We start from the raw sequence: 23,627 nt of genomic DNA, 5'->3' as shown, positions 1-23,627 counted from the left end.
AAAGTCAGCATATGCTTTAGCTGGACTGAGTTCACATTTGACCTTGTTTCAGGGATGAAGATCCAGCCCAGGATCAGGGATCTATTTGGAATTAATGGGAGTTCAAGACAAATACTTCCTTTAGGCCACAGCTTTGTGTCCATGGCTTGTCTGAAACAGCGCAACAAATGTTTTGTGAGCATGAAAATTCTGCAAAATAGACATTTATTAGACTGTTTGGAAGCAACTGAATGGACACGTCACTTTTATAATGTGTTTTCACAACGGTTTCTTCAACAGTTTCTACCACTTTGCTGCACCAACAGCACATCTCGCTACTTTATAGGTTAAAATAAAGTCCTAGTCATATTGACTGAGTCGTGGAGTCGCGCAGGTGCAGCTCATAGCACAGTGTGAATATTTCCGAGGACACTTGAAGACAACAGTATCTGTCGGTCGTTGACAGCTGCAGGAGTTGATGTGATGACGTCTTCCCTCTTGGATCGGGAGGATTCGACCAAACTTTCTCACCGCTGCGACTGCGTCAAGCTCGACAGAAACACTCAGAGCAGAACCGGAAGTCAAACGGCTTGACTGGAAAATTAGTTATATTTAAGACAGATACCGTATTAGTACTTACAATAAATTACACATCTGTCTCTAAAAATTAGGATAGACATTTCAAAGGATATAAGTGGGCAGAGTAGGTGTAGCTATCATTGATCACCTCCAACAACTCTGATGTTGGCCAACCTTGAATTCTTACATAGTTGACAGCGATTAATCACTACAGTACTACACAATTAGTGCATTAAGCCCATATCGTATGCTGATTTTGATGCTTTAGATTGGAATTAACACATTTTCTTGTTGTGAAAATTTCAGAGCAGTCCCAAAGTACAGTTGTCCTGAATCCCGAATCTTGTTTTGGATCTTGGTTTAAACCCAAGTTTTGACTAGTTATAGCCTCATGAAACATGAAATAGTGATATCTGTGAAACACTCTTTTGGTCTTGCCCTTAGACGGACTCTCCTCCGGCCACAGCAGGGACTGCAGGGTAGCCTTTTAAATTTTTAAAGTGTGTAGTCTGCATGAATTATGCCTGTTGTAGTTTTCTTTAGCCATGCACAGTACGCTGCAGGCAGGCAGCCATGGAGGACTGATCTGACGCACACAGACAGATGTGATAGACAGACATTGATGAAATAATATATAATAAAATTAATTTTATCTAACAGATAATGATTTGTGCATGGTTTCATGCACAGGCACTGTGTTTCTTTTTTCATGAAACTTCATGAACAAAAATAATTCATTTTAGAGTTGAATTTTGGGTTTCACATGTGCTACTGTTCATTGAGACTGAATGTAATGTACTGGAGGTGATGCACCCTCCTCAGACCATTTGCCTGTACAAAATAATCACATTTTTAAGAAACTGACTGAACTAGAACGACATAGCCCTGTCTGCAATTTTTAATGAAAAGACATCTGCCTTAACCGGGTTACACTAAAAATATGTTATTTGCGGTGACCATTTAAGAATTTTATTTTGGAAACTATAACCGGAAGTCAAATATTTTCTGGCAGACTTGACATTAATTGCCCTGAGAGGGAGGGCGAGGAGCGCTTTACTTTTCTCTTGTCTTTGGCTGCTTTCTTTGTTGTTGTGTATAGTTATTAGTACAGGGGACACGTTTTCATCCCTCCTAAGACTTTATTTTGCAATAACTTACCATTAACTGTCTGTGAACCGCAACGTTAGCCTGAATTTATTCAAACTGCTAACCTTTCAGAGACAACGATGCGAACGAGCGGATTTTATTTGTGTTTTTCATTTTATCGACAGGAAAATGAGGAAAGAACATGACTTTCGCCACTTTAAGAGGTAAGTCACAACACATGCAGCTAGTTTATCAATCTGCCACGTGGTTTCTTGTTCTAACATCATACAACGTCTCCAACTAGCTGACTGTCTCTCTCTTCTAACGTGCTAGCTAGTTAACGATAATTGAGTTCACGTAAACGGCAGTTGTACTTTGTCGCTTTCAGTATTTGTACATTACTCAGCTGCTGTCCGCGAAAATGTGAAAGTTAGCGCAATTACATTACAGAAAGTCCATACAGTGAAAAGTCAAACTCTGTTGAAAATATGGAGTTACAGCTGACTTCATTATCGACAAACATAATTATATTTTAATATCAATATTCAGCATATTTCTGACTCAAGTCCTGCTGTTCAGTTCGCTACGTCTCTCTATAAACGTGCTTTTCAGTACAGTTCAGTGAAAGGTAACGAAACGTTATTTGAGTAACGTTGCCGCTCGTCGCACAGACAACTGGAGACCTTTAACCTGCTGGTTGGAAGCAGACAGTGTTAACCAGTTAGCTGCTTTAGGTTATTTCGACCCTCTGTTCAGGCCGAATTACAGAATAGTTCTTCATGAGTCAGAGGACGGACTGGATTTGACTTCCATACAAGCGAGGCTTTGCAATACAGATGAACAGTTTTAATTTCTGTTGTTTTGAAGGGAGTTTGGCAACATGTTTTCTTTTTATAACAGAGAACGAGGAAACTCAATTTAGACAAACTGGGCGTAAGAAAACTTCTGTCTCCCTCCTCCTGCATCCATCCCAACTTCACTGCAGTGAAGTCACTGACTACACACGATCACCAGCGGGACCAGGCATCAACTCATCCCGGTCACAGTTAGCTGAGGTCACAGCACCTGAACGCACGAAGATAGCTTCTCCATGAAATCCTCTGCAGGTGCTGCCAAATTTAGGAAAAACAGCTGAATTAAACAATAACTGAAGGCATCTGACATCTAAATTCCACTAATCCCCTTAGAGAAAAGGGTCAAATCAACACCAGGAACACTATTAATGAATTCATTTCCATTAATTTTGAGCCGTCCATATAGAATTAATGGAAATTATTGATATTATAGCAATCTCAGTCTGGGTCTATGAGACAATTTGGAGACAGTTTCACAGCAGTGTTATCCACAACCATTAACAACAAATGCTACCAAATGAAGGAAGTGCTGCCGGCACTGTCAGAATGAATGTCTGTATGCAAACAAGCTGTTCTGGTGGCTGGTGATGGATCAGTCATTTTAAGACACTTCATCGTGGCGTGTCCTTTAATGCTGGCATTTAGCAAACACACATTTTTCCTTTATTATAGCTTTAACTGTCACTGTTGTTGGTGAACCACAGTCGTATAATACCTCACCTACAACATGTTGTGTCATGCCACACTTCTTTCGGAGGGCGTTTTGTGGTGGTTTTGAAGGTGCAATTAGCTTTAATTTAGCTGCCAAGTGATGACGGGGTACTTCAGCTTGTTGGGTCTCTGTCTGGTTTCTACATAGGTGAGTCAGTGAGTTTCACTAGTAAATGCGAGGATACCTCTCTGTAGAGTTGACAGCCTCATGCATATCAGTGAAGTTCATTTTGACTCACCCCTCTGGCTTTGTCATTTGATATGGCAGCACCTCACAGTTTGCCTTACTGGCAATAGCATTTGATTTTCACTGTATGCCATGGGAAAGGAGGAGCTGACAGTTTTGTTTGCTTACTGTAACCAACTAGTAGCTGGTATATTTCTGGATTTACTGCATTTCAAAGACAATGTTTGATTACCATCACAGGGTTTGAATATAGATGATCTAAACATAGCTAAAATCAGTGGTTGCAACTGGGTGCAAATCTCTCAGCACCATAATTATGGACATTCTGCTGATCCTTCTTCCTGCAGCTCAGGAAGCGCAACTCATGCCTTCCTGTACAACATACCGCACACAGACAAATAATACAAGTGGGTCAGTTTGGGAGTCGCATTGTCATCTCATGGTCTGGCAATGACCGAGCAGCGTTCCACCGCGCGCATACATTTGAAACAAACAAAGGCGTCATTTGCAAGACTGACTGACCGACTGTCTCTAGTTAAATTTATTCCCCGACCCCCCTCTTGTAGAGCTCTGCAGGAATGTAGCTCATAGAGTTATTATGATCGTGAGCTGTGCAGTGGAATTTTACCATGTCTCCCCTTCTCCACATTCTCTCTGCCTCGGTCCTAATGTGCAACGTGGCCAAATGGTTTGGTTCCAGCAAGCCAGGAGCTGCTGTACAAGAGTGTACAGTGACCGCATTGATGTCGACCCAGTGTATATGAGTCAGGGTGGGTGCCGTTGCAGAACTTAACATCAAGTCTCAGAGTTTGATAGCAAAGGAGGGAGCAAGACTGTAGATTATAGGGCTATACCATACACATTCTTATTCAAATCATCAGTTAATTAGAGTCTGTAGTCCTGTCTCCCCATGTTGTATCATGCATCTGATAAATATCTTAACCGTTTTAGGAGCTTTTATTCCACTGAGTACATAGGTGTGGTTAAAGGGTTTTCCATCATTCACCTAATTGTCTCTGGCTCTTCATGTATGCTTTGAGATTAACGTGTTTTCTTGCCTCTAAAGCTCTTTGAATTCACTTAAAATGAGCATTCTTCCCAGTCGTGTGAAAGACAGCTTTGCAAGAATACTAAATTAGATTTAATGCTTCACTGTATCATTGGCATTTCATAGTTTGGCCAGCTACGCAGTCAAGAACGACAGCTACAGAGACGACAGAATGTCCCTGGGGCTAGAGAAGGGTTGGGGCGGCTCAAGACACAGACACACAGCAGCAGAAATCTGTAATAACCTTGTTCCTGTCACTGTCTTTCCTTATTCTTACTGGATTTATTTTTGGAAACCGACCTTGACAGGAGCCTGTCCTCCTTGACCGTCTCTCTTTTCCTGCCTACAAGTTGTGGACTGCTTCAGATGTGTTCTGTTTCAAAAGTAACTGTGTCCTCCTGTGCTGCCTCTTTGACCTCATGGTGTGCTGTCTGGACTTGTTTTTAAGTGCAGTGATTGATGAGTAATTTTTGTGTCTTGTCTTTCTTTTTAGGTTGTTTACAAAAGGAGACAAGGGGGAAATGACACTCTGCTAGCACAAGAAGACGTGTAAAGACATAAAGGAAACGGTTACCAAAAACCTCCTGTTTTTACTTATCATTTCTGGATTAATTGAGAACAGACTACATGGTTTTTCCTGTTCGTCTTTGTGAGCAAACCCCTGATGCATTCACCAATGGAGAGCTGAGGGTGAGCTGAGACTTGCCCCCTCCCAACATGCTGGCTCTGAGGCTGGAGCAGGGCAGGCGAGGGGGTGGTGAGGTTGATCGCTTGCAGAAAGGGGCCACCGTGGCTTGGCAGGGCCGCCAGCCAGGGAGGCCCCCTTCTCATGAACAGGGCATTAACATCAGGGAGAAGATCTCCCAGTGGGAAGGTCGCAGTCAGCAGGGCAGCAGCCAGGATGCTGCGGTGAAAGCACACCCTCCAACAGTGTCCCGAAGTCTGTCTGGAGATGTCCTGGGCAATGGGGGATCCAGAGAGGGGCTTCACGCAAAAGCCAGCCTCTCAAAAGCTAAGAGCTTAGATTTTCGAGAATGCCCAGCACAGGTTGCGCATGATGTGGTTGGTCGGAAGTCAGAACCTCTGCAGAAATGTCCCACAGAATTTTCAACCACAGCTCCAGGAAGTAAACCACTTACAGCACAAATAATTGCCTCCCCTAAAATGGAGAACTCTGCCAACTACACATGTAAACAAACCTATGTTGCGAATGGCGACCAAAAAACAGATCGCATCTTGGATGTGGGAGTTGTTTCTAAACCTCTACCTCTATCAACGGATGACCAAGAAGACAAAATGCCTGCCGGAAACTTCTACACTTCACGGGGTTTCTGGCGGAAGCTTGAGGGGGACAGACTGCTCTGGGAGAAAGGCAGGGACTCTTCAGGTGACGCTCAGGCTCCTCCCAAACCTCAGCGGACATTCCAGTATCGGGGAACCAACAACAGTAACGTGGGGAACAGAATGCAATGGGACAGCGGATCTCCTCATAACAGCCACTCCAATGTGAGGAGCAGGAGGGTAGCCCACCCACCGAGCTTCCCACCTCCTCCATGTCCAGTGGCAAAGACTAATGGGCTTTCAAGGCATAAAAAGAACAGGTGAGTACAAATAACTTTTATAAAATTTAGAAGAGAGTGGGATTTTGTGCTGTGCTTTATTTGATCTGAAGCATGTTTTCGAAGCAAACAGCTCCTGCTGATCGAACAAGGTCACTATATTTTGTGAAAATGTTCTCTAGTTTGGGCTGGCTAAAACACGCCATGTGTATATTGAATATCAGTGTGTTCACAGTATTTTTAGGGCAGTTTTGGGGAGGGTACTGAACCTAATTGCTGGCTGTGGTCCAGGTGTGATGTCACATGATGTCTGGCAGCATTGTTCTCTATTGTCTGGATGTGGCCTAGTTCCTCAGCAGCCACGGGGTCCGGGGTCATCATCTGAATGCACGCACACACACTCTCACGCTCGCTCTCTCTCTCTGACTGACGGCCAAGCAAAACAAGACATGACAACAAGACAACTGTGTAACCCATGTGCACATTCAGCTCAGGACTTATTAGCTGACATGCTTTCTGATAATGTAGTTCTCTGTCACTGTCGTGTCCTGGTGTTGTCTGTCATTATCATTAAAGCACTGTCCAGGAGTTGTTGACTCAGCAGGAGTGCTGAGAATAAGTGAAAGAAGAAAACTGTATAAAACATAGTGGTATTGGTATAATAAGGCAAACCCAAAACCATGGTTACAATAACAAAAATACGAAGTCTTTTGGATAATGTTGCATTACTCTTAAAAGTTTTCACGAAAGTGAACAGATGGAAACTTTAACAAGTCTTAATCACAGAGCTATGACTGAATGACAATTTGAAAAGAAAAAAATCAGCTCATTTGTAATAAACTGACATGACCTTTGTTTTTTTTGTTGGTCATCAGTTATGATGTCAATCTTAATCATACTACTCGGAGGAGAGGAGGGCACAGTTCACTGGAATATAGCTGTTGTTGAGGCAAACTGCCGAACACAGTTTTTACCCACCCAGAAGTTGTCCAGGACAAAAAATGCCCAATCTGGCAACACTGCTCCTAATAATGATGTCTTTAAAGCAACAAGAGAATCCTGGGAAATGAAGGCGGAATTGCCATTATCATGTATTTGCTGGTTGTGGCCACAGCTGTTGTTCTGCAAAAAGCTACTTCATTTGCTACTGCTGCTACTTGCTAATACAAGTTACATTGTATTAACTGTGCCCTTAAATAAAGAAAAACAGACCTTTAAAACCCCTAATCGTGGTGCAATATTGCCATTACACTTGTTCAGTTGTATTCCAGTCCTTTTATTTTTTTACTGCATGCCAATAAATTGTCTTACTTACCAGTGTTCCTGTCATGTCTGTACATAGGTAACTAGGTAGGTAGTTCTACAGGGCTGCTTGTAGACTGCAACTTCAATAGCTGTCCTTCATTCTTGCATGTTATGAAATACCTTGATTAGGTATTACACCATACTTAACATGAACCATGAAACAATCTGTCTCGGTTTCAGCACTGAGTCAGATAGATCAGGTGTATTACAAAAGGAACTTAAATCAAGTAATTAATAGAAGCTGCATCTCCATTTTAAAGCCTTCAGAGGAGGAAAGTTAGTTGCACAGTGACCTAATTTTCACTATGTCAGCTGACATTGTCATCTTACCAACTGCTATCTCTGTCTAAATCCTGTCATACTCTTTTTTCCTCGTTTTGCTTTTTTTAACAATGTTTGTACCATATGCTCAGTCATTTCCTGTCATGACAGTTTATCACACTCTCTCTGTCTTGCTGTGTTTGATATCAGCATAAGGGCTTTTGTGAGGGGACGCTGGCTGAACATAAGACAATAGAGTGAATAATAGGATGATGGCTATCTTTAGGACAGCAGCCAGGACCCCTTTTTTTCACTGTCTTCCCTCCCTGCCACAGGAAATCCTTTGAGTACGAGGATGCGGCGCGTCTGACAGCGAAGCAAGGCACGCTGGGAGGCGCGGCCAGGCAATCAGGCCTTTACCATGCCTACTCTGATGACAATATTTACGAGGACATCGTTTGTAAGTCAAACTCATTGACAGGAAGTTATAAATACTGTTGGGTGCCTGTTGGTTGAATGTACAGATCTGATACATAAAAAGAGTAATTTAAAACTTATCATATTGCCATAACAGAGCCTGTTATAGGGCGACACTGTACAGGGACCAGTGAAGCAGTCAGGTAAAACCATTGAATGTGCCTATAGAAGGGGCCTGTTCCCATTCATGGTTTCCAACAGATCTTACAGTTTCTGGAATATTGTGACATTTTGAGTGTTCAATTCAAGATGGGAAAAGACAGCAGCTTGGATCACTTCTTAAGTCAGGGAATCAGGATTTTCAAAGCGGTGCACATGTCTCGGTCATCATCTGTTTTGGGGTATATAGGTAGTGGTACTGATTTTGTTAGGATTATACACATGTGTTGCAGGTTGTTGAAATCTAGACAGTTTGCTCATTACAAGTGAATAAGTGTATTTTTATTTATATTAGCCATGAACTTCTTCTGTTCCAATGTTCCTGTTTACACTCATGCATAGAGGTAATACCTGCCTTTTTTAAGATAAGATAAGATGAGACTTTACCATCAAAACACATCAAAATCAGAGAGGAATGACATGAAAATGCTGCAGCTTTGTAATGGAGAGTCCCCTCACTCAATTGCTTTTACTAATTCCTAGTCCACACATTTTCAAAACTCTAGATGTTTTGACCATTCATCCACACACAAATGCAGTTTTTGTCACAGAAAATGAAGCTTTTGGAAACCTCCTTCCAGGAACTGTGCTGTTGAGTTTTTTTGGCTTGTGACAACAGAGTGTGCGCCATTATCACATCTGTTTACATGAGATGATCTTGTGCAACAGTGCACATGGCCAAAATAGCGCTGGTGCTAACCTTGCTCACAGGACCTTTTACTTGTGTACAAACAAATGTACAATTACCCTTCCACTTTTACTGAGGGACGGAGGCGTCAGAATGCACTACAAAAGTCAACGCTACGCAATCCAACACTCCCACAAACAGGCCTTGCTGCCAATGGGAGGTCATGCCCTCACCATAGTAGGATTCATAATTTAGTGGTCGGACTTGTAGTTGCAGTTAGCAACCGGTGATAGCTTTTTTTTTTTTTTTTTTTTTATCAGGTTCCTGACTGGCCAACATGTCTTAAGTGTTAAGGCCATATCATAGCCTTATGACAAGAGGTTGTGGTGGATGGGATTTTAAAAAAGCAAACACAAAAACAATGACAAAAAAAATACACATGGACAAGGCATAAATGTCTTCTTGAAAGTATTCATTAGGTGTGGTGTTCTTATCTCTCCCATCACTCTGTTTCCCCCCAGGTGAACCAGAGACTCCAGTGACCAGAGATAACCCCTATGAAGATGTCAAGCTATCTCCCATGTGCCTCCCTATTGCAAGGTCTCACAACCCAAAGGTAAAGAAAGTTGAATGATCCCTGCCTTTACCCTGAGAGTCTCAGGGAGGAAGAAGGAAGCGTTGTAGTATGATTTCATGTGATCATCAAAAACCAAGTGATAAGTCCACAGTTCATGTCTTCCAGCTGCCTCCTAAACCCCAAACGTTGCAAGGTTACGCTGGCAAAGTTGAGAGGAAGAAGTTCCAAACCTTGACAGCATCCAAATCCCCGGCCCTGGCAGACAATCCCAAACTAGCTGCTCCGCGGCGCGCAAGCACTCAAAAAACACAGAGGACGCCTCAGGTAAATAGTAAATGGATCTTGTCATTAGTTTTCACACTGACTGAGGTACACGTAGACCAACAAAGTGGTGTGTACTCTGTTGACTGATGAATCATATGTTATGTTGGAAAGAAAAGAAAGGGGCGGTGACTTGTTGAGCAGGAAGGAGAGGACGCTGAAAGAAACAGATAGTGCCAGCGCAACATGTATGAATGCTTCATGAGAATTCAGACAGAACACATTCATCCGAACATACGACTCATGGCAGTGGAAGGAGAAGGAATAGTGGGAAGGAACTTTAACCATGAGGTACAGTAATATTGAAATGTAGTATCTGTAAAGGTGATGACGAGAGAAGGATTATAGTTTCAAAACCCACATGACACCCACATGACCAGCAGGTTGAAAAATGCCAATCAAGTTTATTTTTGGATGGTATTTTGACACGGTGTTGTCACTCATCTGTTTATTTTTCATGATGTAACTTTAAGTAACAAAAAGGTTAGAATGAATAACTTAAATGGTAATGATGCAACGTAACATTACTGAACTAGCTGTCCTTAACCTCTTTTAGATCACATCTTTGATGAAGATGTTGAATCAGTCAAAATGGGCTTAGACATAATAATACCTCAGTATGTATTTTCCTGTTTTACCATTATATCAGTAGGGGCATTGTAGTTTCTTTCCTTACGCTGTCATACAAGTTCACCTCCTCCACTGGCTGTGCGTCGTGTGTCCTCATGAAGATAATTTTCAGCTTCCTGTATGTGCCTGTTTCTGTGTTGAGCCCAACTCTGGTGTATTAATACAGGGCCTCAGTTGACTTGAGTCCACTGTTAGATATTCAGTTGTGTTCTGTCAGGACATAAACAGAAGAATGCAGGAATGTAAGGGCAAAAAAAAAAGCATGAAAATCTATAATATAATCATGTACTTAGTGGCTGTTATATCATGATTCCCTGTAATCATGATTCTATAATGGCTGTGAAATTACGGGGCTGACAAGTACCTGTGTGTGTTCTACCGCACAGTACGTCAACAAGATTGAGACCATCTTTGACGACAAGCGAGGGAGAAAGAGAGTAAAGAACCAGGGAGTCTCAGTGCGAGGTAACACACACACACACACACACACAGTGTCACAGACGCTCAAATGTCACCCACATCAACACTTCAATAAGATTAAGTCAAGACTCTTGTTGGAAATACCCAGCTTTTGATGGTACACACAAGGCCAGCTGCAGTAGGCGAAGCCGCTGATTATGAAACAAAGGCTGACTGTCTGCATCTGATTATGGCTCCTCGAGTCTTTTCCATTCCTCTGCTTCTCCCTAATCTCCTGCTCCTCTAACTCATATCAACAGAGGAGACCAGCGGGACAGAGAGCGACCCAGAGGACAACACCAAAGGTATCACCATACAGTTAATATGCATGTAGTGTCCCTTTCATGTTAAGTCTGGTTTTCAGGTGAAGAATAGAGGCACTTATTATTATATGGAGTAACCGTAGTTTTATCACTCAGCGTTCCAAGTATAAACACAGGGCTGTATCAAGACATGAAAAATTCCTCGCATCTCTGGAAAATTTATTCAAATCTATTGTCGTGCCTGTTAATGCCGGCCATGTGACATGTTTCTGTTCAATCAAGTGTAATGGGACCATGATGCAGCTTATTATCAATTTGAGGCATCAAGACTAGAGCTGAAACAATAGTCCACAGAAAATTTGATGAACTCATTTATCAAAAATGCCAAACACTCATTTGATTCAGCCTCTCAAATGTGAGCATCTGCTGGGTTTCTCTGTTTTATAACGTTGTAAATTCGGAATTTATACATTTGGTCAGACAAAAACAATTGTAAGATGCTGACTTGTGCTCTGGGAAATTAAGAGGGTTTTTTCACAGTTTTCTAATATTTTAAATACTAAACGATCGATTCAAGAGTCTGCAGCTTTGTAAGGCTGTACTTAGGCATGGCGGTGCTCTTTGCTAAATGCTAAAGTTAGCATGCTTGCAATGAAAATGCTGATGTTTACTAGGAAATATTTACCATGCCTTCCATCTTATTTCAGTGTGTTTGCATGGTAGGCAATTAACACAAAGCATCAGCTCAGGTTGATGGAGTGTCATTAGTTTTGGAGGTATTTGGCCATAAACCAATGTAGTGGACAGAATGAAACTTTGACCTGATGATAGCACTCGATTAAACATCAGAGGATCACCGTTGATTTAAGTTATTTATTTCATCTTCTGGGGAGCATGAATGTCTACCAGATTTTATGGAAAACCCTCCAATTATTTGTCAAGTTTACGTCTAGTATTTGTCAAGATATATGAGCCTGCAACAACGCTGTCATCCCTAAAGCCACGCTTGGCTTCTGTGGCTTCTGTTGAGCCTCCTCAGTAAAGTCAAATAAAACATCATCCAAGCAACGTCCTCTTTGCAAGAGTTAAGAGTGAGGCTTATGGGAAGTGTTTGAACATTGAGAAACTCAAAATATACCACTGCCATGAGATACAGCCTACCACTTATCTAAGACCATTGTCTCGGATCCTTTGTAACGAGAGTTAACTTCACAATTGTATGTTGATATTTAAAATGCCTCATTTTGCTCCAGTGTGCTGGATGGGATACGCACCAGGAAAGCATTACTATATAGTATCCTTGTGTGGTGTCTTGCAGGCTCCAGGAGATCAGTGTACATTCAGTCTACACTGAAACGCCGGCCAGGCTACCGCACCCTGGAGAGAGACCTGATCCAGCTGCAGCAGCAGCAGCTTTTCCAGATCTTCGTGGTGGTGTCGCTGAGAAAAGGCTCCCCAGGAAACACCTACTCCCCTGAAATCACGCAGCAGTTCCCCAAAATGGTTAGAAGGAGCCTTTAACATCACCCCACCGTTCTTCTAGGCAAAGGGCATAACTGTACTTACTTATGGTATTCTGTGCAATTAGAACAATTTAATGTCCAAAATATACTATTGTTTGGTAAATTAAAGGAAATGTATTCTTATCTTAAATGATGAGAAATCCTTTAAAGGGAAATTTCAGAGGTTTACTTAAGAGCTTTCATGTAAGCTAGCTGTTAATTTTTGTTGTTCCATATGAATTTTTATTTAGATTTTATTGATTTTAAAATATTGTCATGTTATCTTGTTAAAATTTGGCCATTTTAAGAAAAGGTTTTGTCCCACGTACCTACAGTGGAAGATACTCGTTGTTTTTGATGCTTATTTAGAACAAGTGGTTATGTAAAAATACTAAAGACAAGCAAACCTCACATTGAGTCATTGTTAATTTGTTATAATGAAGTTTCTATTGATTTATATTAGAATGCAGTTAAATGATTACTGATTTCACCTGGGTCCCTCTGGAACCAGAGGAAGTCATTTGTTGGACCGCTGCTGTAACTGGAGCCCTTCTGTTTTAGTTTGAGAAGTCATCCCGGCTATCCAGAGAGGCTGAGGATCAGCTGAAAGTCATTCCCAAGTTCTGCTTCCCCGACTCACAGGACTGGAAACCCTCTGCACACATGCCAAGGTCAGGACATACACTACAGAACTGCAATCCAAAGGCCATGTCAGTGGATAGTGATAACTGTATTCTGCTGTATTCTTTTTTCATCTCCCATTCATTTCCTTTGTCTTTTCCTTTGTTGACATGCGTAACTTTCATGTGTTCTAACAAATATTGTCAAACTTTTTTTTCATTTACAGTATTTTGTTAACTCATAGCACCCTAATTATCAGTTATATTATGTTTAATACCCCCATTTTCTTTTCCTATTTTATATCAGCAGCTGTCAGCTGTAACCCACAAATTGCTTCTGCAGCAACTCAAATTCCCCACAGGGATAATTAAAGTTTCAACTGATCTAATTAAATCTCTGAGTGCTAAGGGGCATTGGGCAATCTTTTGTTTCTCCTGGGTATGGTTCATTGTTGTAATGCGGGTTATGATCTCCACTTCCACTGCCTCACTGTCTGTGGTATTGCAAATAAACAGAAGACATACCTGTCTATTTACTGAGTTTTCATATGCTCTGCCTTGATATTTCTGTCCTGGCTTTAATCAACCGCATTGTTTATATTGTTTTTTTAATCATGTAATTGCCTAAAGATGTCTTTTGTGCCTAAAGGTGTCGTTTTTCAGTTTTTGTGCTAGAAATTTCTGGCGTTTACAATTATGGTGACATGTTTTTAGGCAGACAAATCAAATCATTTAAATATCATCTCCTTTGCACTGATGTTGTGTTCACAGTGAGACCTTCTCCTTTGTGCTGACCGGAGAGGACGGCAGCCGCTGGTTTTGTTACTGTCGTAAGATCTTGGTGAGTGTGGATGTGTGCGTCTGAATCATTGACTGAAGTGTGTGTGTCTGTGTGTGTGTGTGATGACATGGGAGCCCGCCATGTGCTTACTCAACATCTCTGAGGGGATGTGAATCAGAACACAGACCATAAACCACTTCTGAATCAATGACAGAGAGCACGAAGAATTTCATAATTTCCCCCTTACTTATGCCTCACAAGGAGAGCTGCTTTTAGATCTTTTTAAGACACTTTTCAAAACACACTTCTTTTTAGGTTGAAATTATGTGGTGTATCTGCCTTTTCTATTTATTTATTTTTTATTATTTTAAACATGCTGTGGTTATCTTGTTAAGGGATCTTTAAATACGTTCTATTGTGTTTATTCTTTCTTTAGTGTGGATTGTTTGACTTAATCCAACACGGAAAGATTTATGCTTTGCTGGAAGATAAGCTATCTATCTATCATAAACATGGATGGAGTTTAGACCTTTGACTCTTGATTCATTTTTCTTTGTTCTACAAATTTGTCATTGAAAATATTATTAAACACATTAAAGGGGGAAATTGGCTCGATGCTCTGGCCCTGTATTGTTTAACGAAATGTTTATCTTTGATGTGTTTTACAGCATTTTTTTGTCATAGATATCTCTGTTGTTACATGCTTAATGACATATCAAACTATCTGTGCCTTTAAGCCCAGTGGAAAAGGCAAGAGGCTTCCTGAGGTGCACTGTATTGTCAGCAAACTGGGCTGTTTCAACCTGTTTGCAAAGGTAAGGCAACTATACAATGCATCTGCTGCCTTGTTTCTGCAGAGAGAAGCCTTTATAGGGAGATGAAAGGAGCTGGATTTGCTAAAGTTCAGTGTTAATCCTCTTGAAGTGTGTCAAAGCTGCTCCCTTCAAACTCCTTTTATGCATTAGGATGGAATGAGGCTACACTGGAAGATGATCCTGAGCAATCCCTGGGTGTGTTTTTCAAAAAAGAAATTGTATGCATGAAGCTCTGTCCCACCCATTTTTCCAGTTGGCCGAGTGAAATTTACAAACAGTAAGCGTGACTACGGCCGGGAGGAAAATTGCATTTACTTGCAGAGCTGCATCACGCCTCTGTTCTATTGTTTAGAGTTTAATCAACTCTAGTTCCTTCAGGACACACACTGATTTGTCTGGCTCTGTTGGTGCAGATTTTGGAGGAGGTGGAGAGGCGCAGGGAGATTTCCCCAGCGCTGGTGTACCCTTTTATGCGTAGCGTGATGGAGGCCCCGTTTCCAGCTCCTGGACGCACAGTCACCGTTAAGAGCTTCCTCCCTGGCTCTGGGAATGAGGTAACCCTGAAACCAAAAGAGGAAATGTTAATTAGTAGTTTTGTTCCTCCTAACCACTCCTTTCTGTAGACTCGGAATGACTCAGAATGGGAGGTTATCAGTGAAAACAATAAGGGGTTGCTATTTCAGCTTTGAAGGGTTCATGTTGGGACAGCTATTTATATTATAACAGTCAACAGTAATCAGTTTGGTCATTACTTTATAGACTCAGACAGAACAACTGAAGTAATGACCCTTCCCATAAAAACAGAGATGTTGGAAAATCATTGCTTTCTCCTGTTTCAGCAAGCAGATGGCTCTTAAGAAGCTAACTTTAAGTTTCCTGCTTAAATCCTTCCTCCACCAGTCTGTTGTCTTGAGCGACATTTATATGGATGTATCCAAAGGGTCTGTTTTTGCTTAACATACAGGCCTCAGGTGTTCATCCAACAGTCTGGAACAACTAGTTTAAACAAGTTAAAACACTGTATTTACACTACGCCTGACTGCACGTGCTCTTGCTGCTTTGCCAGGTACTAACGTTGTGTCGACCAGTGGACTCCAGACTGGAACACGTGGACTTTGACAGTCTGCTGCAGTGTCTGAGTGTCGGTAAACTCCTGCAGGTGTTTGCCTCCATTCTGCTTGAGAGGAGGGTCATCTTCATTGCTGACAAGCTCAGGTACTGCTGTGGGAACACAAAGCACTGCAGGACTACTTAACCTTCAGAGTGTGTGTGTGTCTGTGTGTGTGTCTGTGTCTGTGTATGTGTGTGTGTAAGGATGATATACAGTAGCAATTCAAAAATATTGAGATTGGCAGTTTTAAAAATTCAACTCCCCTTTGATGTCTGCCAGCTGTTGTCAATGCTTGATTACATCATACAGGCCTAGGGCCTGCATCAGTCATCTGTGTGTACCTTGGCCTCAGTGCTAAGCTATGGCAGAGTCCCAACCCTGGCAAGTCAAGTCAGGTTCATTTGTACAGCCAATATCTATTAAAGTGTCTCAGTGGGCTCTTCAGAGACACAACAACTACAACAGGTCTGGACCCAGGCCAGGCTCCTAAACACATTTGGTTATTATTTAGCAGGACATAGACAGACAGGCTATAAGGTATGTGCCACTTTTTTAACTCTCAAGGGCCATTTATATTTTTATACAAAAATTAATGAACACTGTCATTGAACACATATCACACTAACCTCGGTACAGTGGCTGGAACCGCTTCTCTTTGGTGAGGCGTGTGATGTCAGATGGTAGTGATGATGATGATGATGATGATGATGATGATGATGATGCTACTCACAGCTGGTTTTCCAGGTTTGGGTGAGTTAGTTTTGAGCAGAACCGAGTTCTTGCCAAATGCCCGAAGGAGTTTTGCACACTGGTATATTTAAATGTCATAGCAGGCTTTTGTATTTTGCAGAGAAGGAAAGCTCTCTCCAGTTGCACTTGCCACAGCTTTAATTTCACTTCAAATGATTTCACATTTGAAAGCAGAGAGCTAAGAGGCTGGCTGGAGCTTGAGGTTCAGTTCTGAAAGGTTCTTTGTAATGTCCACTATGAAGGCCAATTCAAACAGACCCTTGCTATCAGCTGTTTATCCTTGCAGCTCCTCCAGTTTAGCATGTCTGAGCTGTAATGACTCTTGAGATGGCCTTTCTCATCACTGAGTGTACCCGCACAAACTAACTTGGACACACTGGCTTACCTTTTACTTAAACAAAAAAATGATTTTGTCCATTTCTTTTGGAAAGCATGACGTTCCACATCTGCTTTTCTTTTCTCGACGAGCGCCATGATGCATGTCATGGATATGACGCAATTGCTACATGCGTGTTGCATTCAGGACCACCCGGAAGGATATGTCTGTCAACTGTTTTATGCTTTTTTCTTCTAGTATCTCAGAAAAAAAGTAATTTCTGCCAAGAGATTTTTTTTGTATGTCTGGGTTACTTTTTTTGTATTTATGAATTGCTTTGTGGGCTGGATCAAATGCTCTTGCAGGCTGCATACCGTAAAATGCCAGCCATTCCCCACCCCTGCCTTACAGTATGTAGACAATATGAGTAAACTGCTATTATTAAGTAAGAACTGGTATAAATCTATGAGTGTGAGGCTATGGACAGCTACATGCTTTTCACAGTGATCAAGTGAAATATATTGATCAGCAATGTCGAACACTGCGGTCTAAAACTTACTCAAAAGGTTATTAAAAATACAATTATCTGTCTATTGATTGGATATTAAATGTTCAAGGAGTTTGGAGAGAAAACGTAGATGAGAAATTGCCCTGAAGTCATTAAAAAGAGCAGGATTCAGAGTTGGCTTTTTGCCGAGGAGCAGTGTGAAACTAAGAGACACAACTCCTGAGAAAAATGATGAATGACTTGTCACCTTTTAAATCAAGAAGATAATAGGCAGTGGCTACAAGGTGTGCTTTGGAAAAAGTGCTTAGCTTGGCAGAGCTAAAGATGGGAGGACATTTAGCCTCAGAAATGGACCAATCAAAAGGAAGTGGAGGTCTTTCACAGCATGTAGGCAAGTGAGTGTAAAGGGAGGCGTGTCAGCAGAAATATTAGTAGCGTTTACTGCACTTAGATTATTGGCATGGATCATTTGCCTCTTGGGAAAATGATTTGATACACAACTACTGAAAGCTCTCAATATTGTTCACTTCAAAACTGTGTTAGAAAAGATTTCTTAACGTGTGACAGCAGCTCTGATTCATATGTTTGTCATATGAGCTGCGTGAGAACCGAATGGTGTTTGTGTGTCTAATCCTTTGTGATCTTGCCCGTTCGCTGCAGCGTGCTGTCTCGGTGTGGCCATGCAGTGCTGGCGCTGCTGTACCCCTTCACCTGGCAGCACACCTTCATACCTGTGCTACCAGCCAGCATGCTGGACATCAGCTGCTCCCCCACCCCATTCCTCATTGGGGTGCTGGCACCCTGCCTTCCACAGCTGCTGGAGCTGCCCATCGAGGAGGTCGGTCAGAATTCTGTTCCAAAATCATTGCCCAATTTGCAGTTTAAGGGTCTTTCTCTTTGCCTCTATATTGTAAATAAACCCAGAGCCAGTAAGAGCTCCACAGCTGTATACACAGTTGTATCCACTGTGTGTGAATAGCGGTGGAGAAACACCCTGAAAGACTTACCTGACCACTTTATAACTCCTGTTGCGAAATCTTGCCGTCACTAACTGTCATTCTTTCTTCTCGCTGTCTACCCAGGTGCTCATAGTGGACCTGTGTGCAGACAAGTTCGTTGTTCAGGTGTGTACACATAGCAGTACATAGTGGGAATGACGGGTGTGGTCCCAGTGGGAAAGATGGCTTTGCCCACACTTGTCTCTTGTTTGCATACGGAATGTTTTGAAGGTGACAGAGAGAATTATGTTACACCCACAAGTGCTACAGAGACACCGAGGATGTAATCCCACAGCAGAACCATGCCATGACGCAGACATGAAGGCTGTTTGCAGCTGATTCAGAGCCGCCGGTGTGTCAGTCAGCAGTAGTCACTCAGTCTGTTCAGTTCATTCTAAACTTGTTTGGTTTTTTTTGGGGTTGTGTTTATGTCTGTCTTAATTTGGCATTTCATTTAGGGAGCTTAATCTTCAGGCCCAATATCTCCCTGTTAACTACGAGCTAATGGGATAAGCAGAGGTTGACTTGCCACTTCAACATTAGCTGTCTTGTTATACAGAGCTTTAATTTCAGTATTGCTGGTAGCCTCCCTCCTCAGTAGCAACATGAAGTACATCATTGTTTGGATCAAGGGCTAAAGAGTCTTTGACACACAGTGTAGTCTGTAGATATGCTGTTTAGACAAGTGACACAGTCTCTGTAATTCCCCACAATGGATTTGTCCAGATAGTTATAGGCTGCCTCCAGTGCTTTGATATTGTGCCAGACAGTTTAGATGAATGTGTGTAAATGGCATCATGTGACTCCTGTTGACCCTTCCTGTGATGTGTGACAGCTGGGCGATGAAGACTGCATACTGCCCAGTAAACTGCAGGCGGCTCTGCAGCAGATCCTGGAGGAGAGGGAAGGTATCCTGAGCCAGGAGGATGGAGACAGATGTGGAGGTTGGTATAACAGACATCACATGTGCCAAACAACAAGATGCTGTATGTCAGTCAGGTGTTTCAGTGTGTTCAGTTGCTGATTATAAAGCCCTCACAGTGGCTCTATCATCACCAGATGAGGTTCCTTCCTCCTCTTGATTATACTGATAAAGAATATTAAACTAATGATGACTGCTGCAAAGTCTGTAGTTTATTCCATGTGGATCATGATCTGTAATACATCTGTTTGTGCACCACAACAAAGACATTTCAATGTTAAGTCAGTATGTCATGTAAGCAAAAGCCTTTAACATGTCTCAGATTTTGTAGTAAGTCTGTTGTAGTATTTGATGGAACAAATACAGGTATATCTGTTAATCTTATTGTAAAACTATTATTGTTTTTGAGTCTGTTATTAACCAGTTCGTCTCCATCTAAAACGTGGCCCGTCCAGGTCAGCAGGCTGACCTGAGCTCTCTGGTGTCGGAGGGTTTCGTGCGGTTCTTCGTGGAGCTGGTGGGCCACTATCCTCTCCACATGGTCGAGTCGTCCAGCGGAAGCAGGGAGCTCCAGCGCGACAACTTCCGCAAATCTCACCCCTCCCGCGGAGTCCGCCAGTTCCTGCAGCTCTTCATGGACACTCAGATGTTTGCCGGCTTCATTCAGGACAAAGAGCTGCGCAAGGGAGGAGGAAGAGGTGATTGTGTTGATGTAGCAGTGCCAGGAGTCACAAGGGTCAATTCTACTGGGGGGGGGGGGGGGGGGGGGTGGGGGGGGGCTTGATATTTCTTTTTTTCTTATGTGATTTCATGAAACAGCTGTTAGCAGCAGTTATATCATCTAATAGGACCTCTTTTCACTGTTTCTATTACTATTCACAGATATGAGTTCTGAAAAAGCAAAACAAAACTTGGAGATGCTCAGCTATTTCTCCACACTCTGACAGACAATTGAGATTAGAACTACTTTTCTTTATAATAAAATCAATAGGAAGAAAAACACTCCTGTCCTTCAGGCAACACTTGGATTAAGCTTTTTACTTGAAATTTTGATGCCTTGAGATTAGATTTCATTGCTGCCTAAGGTGACCCTAGTTTTTAATATTCCCATAATGCTATGCAAACAAAGTTAGTGCATATATCAAAAGAAAGTAAGAAATGGGAAAATGCTTAATCTTTGCAAATAGTAAAAATTGTCCAGTGTGCTCTTGATTTGCAGCCAGTCTGCTTTTAAAATCAGTGCTGGAAGTCTGAAGAGTAGTTTGGATGCATCCTGTGATGTTTGTGAGCAACATATTAAACATCATCAACAAGACTGAAGTCAGAAACAAGTCAGATGCTTCCCCATAACAATCAGTTAAATGAATAAACGCTAGTCTGTAATTTGATCATATGAAACCAGACACACGACTTAAGTTAAATGAGTCACAGCAGGCACTGACGTCAAAGCAGAGCATTTGAAAAACACGGTTAAGAAGATGAATCTTTGTGTCTACAAATACCAGAACAATGAACCATGTTTCATATGAAGAGAATGTAAACTTTGCCAAAGTGAATATATAATGTGGTACTTCTCTCCCCCAGGCCTGTTTGAGGTCCGAGTGGCCGAGTATCTGGATTCGTACCCTGAGCCCGAGCCGAGTGGTGTGAATAAGTTTCTTAAAGGACTGGGTACGTGCTGCTCTATCATCAAACGTCCACTGTCGAAGGTTCATTTTCAACAGCTAATGGATTTTCTCTTTTCAGGAAGCAAGATGAAGCTCCTACAAATTAAGTGAAAGAAGACCAACTCCCTGGCTTTTAAATGAAAGACTTTGTAATTAAAAACACTTGCTGCTGTTGGACCATCTGAGGAAATAAATGTGGATGAGAGTCTCTATGTGAATGGGAAGGTGAAGAGTTTGGATATGAAAAGACCGCACATATGTATGTATGTCTGAGAGCAGTGCATTTCTTATTTGATGAAAACTGGAAACAGTTCTTGTATTTCTGTTCTAGTGTTGTGTTATGAAGCCTTGCGGACAAGGCACTGTGTCTTTGGAAGAATACAAAAAACATTCCAGCTAGGTAACCTCAGCTATCGACCTGAACATGGACAGTTGTTACTATTTTCTCTTTGATTTTTGAATGGAAACGTGTTTACTTGCAAGACTCTAACATTTAGATTCAGCTTTACTGCACAATGTGTGCATTTCACAGTACGTGCAACTCTAACGCTACATTTCAAACTGAAAGTAATGTATATGGCTCCAACCTGATGCATGTTTTTATGAATTTTAATGTAGAATAACATTATCCATGTTGCATTCCCTTCAGCACCAACTGTAAAAACCTTTACTGTTTACTGTGTTTCTGTTTGTTTGAATTTCAGATTAAGTAGAGGTTCATTAACTCTGATCAGAACATTTCAAAGTGTTTAGACTCCAGGTTAAATCTCATCTAAGTGAGTATTTACATTCTGAGGAAACAGTCTGTTTTTTCTTCTCTCCTTTACTTTCTCTTTAACTGGAATTGTAAATAGTTTTTTTTACATTTTGCACAATGTTGAGAATCAGTGTACAGTATTTGGAATATTTTTGTATTAAGGCATGGTGTGTCCTACATACTTTTTAAATAAATGGGTTCCCAAGGACAGTAATGGATGTGTGACTGCGCTTTTTATGATGCAAATGCCTTAAAAACTGGGTTATACAGTATCCCTGGATAACTGTAATAACATTAAGTAAAGCATTTGTATTGGAGGCCATATAGCTGTGTATTGTGTACTATAAATAGTGTCTGCTTTAAATTGAACATATATCATAAGATATAAGAGATCCCCTCATAATGCACCTTTATCATCTTTTTAGTGCAAATGTGGATTTCCCTGCTGAGTCTCAGTGCAAGTATATTGTTGCAACAAAGAGGGAATTCTGAAAGTTATTCACATATTGTATCTAATTAGGAAGGCTGAAGCCTTGTATTAGCTTCAGATTAACTTTTCTTTGTGGATCTTGTCCCCCATCACTTACACAAAACAAGGGATCTCATCACAGCCAATACAACCAGGAAGAATAATTACAGCAAGCAAAACCTGTTTCAGTGTTCATATGGGTGCTTCGCTATTGTGTTAAGACAGACTCTAAACTGAGCCTATCCTTTAAAGGTCACACTAGCTGCTGGGTGTATTTTTAGTCTTTTAAATAGAAACAGTCTGAAAAAATATCCTGTTGTTTAAATCAAACCACGCCTGATGCGGGATTGTCTCGACTCCTTTAGCGTGGATATTTTATCTTGTTGCCATAATTTAAAGTTTCTTTTGTTTGTATGTGTTTTGAGGATCAGACAGAAGCTTGATCCAACAGTCAGACGAATATCCTTATTCTATCTCCAGGATCCCTTCAGCTTTACAATGTGTAGAGTCGCAACCTATTCTATCAGGAAAAGGCAGTATATATACTTCACTATTTCAAGCAATTAAAAAATGCTTTCTACTGATTTTCCCATCACCCTTTTTCACTGAAGGAAACATTACGTCTTAAAAAGATCCAGAACAGATGCATAATGTACACTGCAAATGAACTTGTACCAGCACATTATGCAAAAGAGCTCTTCAAGTATCTCTGACCTCTCACCTCATTCATTATGTCTGATGTGGGGTCGGAAACAAACAAAGAGTCCCCTGAATAATTCAGCTTGAAAAAGGTTTCTGCACTGAAGAGTCAGTCCTCCAGAGGACTGCTGCATTGATTGAACGACACACCCTGAGAGGGCAGTGATCAAGGATTCTGGCAGAACAGGTTCTTCTTAAAGGGGAACTTCTTTTGCCCTTCTCTGAGCCTCTCAGGCACAACTTCCTCTCTGGCTGCATACAGCTCCCACTTCCTCTATTGAGATCCCAACTAAAAACAGGGCCAGCTCTCACCAAGATATGCCGAGCTCAGTGGAATGGTACATGGCAGCAAGCTCTGTGATCTTCTGAGGTACTAAATGTACTTTAATAGCATAAAAGAGCACCCAAACTATGGCACATACGTATGTCACCACCATAACCACAAGGGGGCACTGTCTCCACATGCTTCCAGTGCCAGGAAAGGAGATGAGTTATAGTCAGGTGCACTTAAAGAACTTTTGTGTTCCTACGCATCAACATCTCTCTCTCATATAATATGCTACGTTTACATATCATTGTGCCTTGACACAACAGAAATATCAGTTGCATTAAGTGGTGGAAGTTAGTCA

The 23,627-nt window shown here is 41.5% G+C and overlaps 1 protein-coding gene across 1 annotated transcript; it reads left to right on the top strand.

Annotated features, from left to right (window-relative positions):
• The first annotated feature begins 1,603 nt into the window (after positions 1-1,603).
• On the top strand, positions 1,604-22,044 carry dennd2c (DENN/MADD domain containing 2C). Its single transcript, XM_041945492.1, has 19 exons — positions 1,604-1,868; positions 4,938-6,045; positions 7,905-8,029; positions 9,355-9,449; positions 9,576-9,734; positions 10,748-10,826; positions 11,081-11,125; positions 12,402-12,586; positions 13,147-13,256; positions 13,977-14,046; positions 14,724-14,801; positions 15,215-15,355; positions 15,868-16,016; positions 18,147-18,324; positions 18,569-18,610; positions 19,320-19,428; positions 19,862-20,104; positions 20,991-21,077; positions 21,153-22,044. The coding sequence occupies exons 2-19, from the start codon at positions 5,162-5,164 to the stop codon at positions 21,182-21,184; spliced, it is 2,811 nt and encodes a 936-aa protein (XP_041801426.1). The 5' UTR covers positions 1,604-1,868; positions 4,938-5,161; the 3' UTR covers positions 21,185-22,044.
• Positions 22,045-23,627: the final 1,583 nt, after the last annotated feature.

The sequence above is a fragment of the Chelmon rostratus genome, chromosome 10 (assembly GCF_017976325.1).
Source record: "Chelmon rostratus isolate fCheRos1 chromosome 10, fCheRos1.pri, whole genome shotgun sequence".
NCBI classification, from domain to species: domain Eukaryota; kingdom Metazoa; phylum Chordata; class Actinopteri; order Chaetodontiformes; family Chaetodontidae; genus Chelmon; species Chelmon rostratus.
The sequence above is the reverse complement of the archived record's forward strand: the minus strand, read 5'-3'. Positions and strand labels throughout refer to the sequence as shown.

Bases quoted from the DNA above. Each gene is read 5' to 3' on its own strand.
- dennd2c (XM_041945492.1), top strand. From the start codon at position 5,162: ATGCTGGCTCTGAGGCTGGAGCAGGGCAGGCGAGGGGGTGGTGAGGTT. The intron at 11,126-12,401 runs GTATCACCATAC...GGTGTCTTGCAG, and splicing joins CCCAGAGGACAACACCAAAG to GCTCCAGGAGATCAGTGTAC. The intron at 20,105-20,990 runs GTGATTGTGTTG...TCTCTCCCCCAG, and splicing joins GCGCAAGGGAGGAGGAAGAG to GCCTGTTTGAGGTCCGAGTG.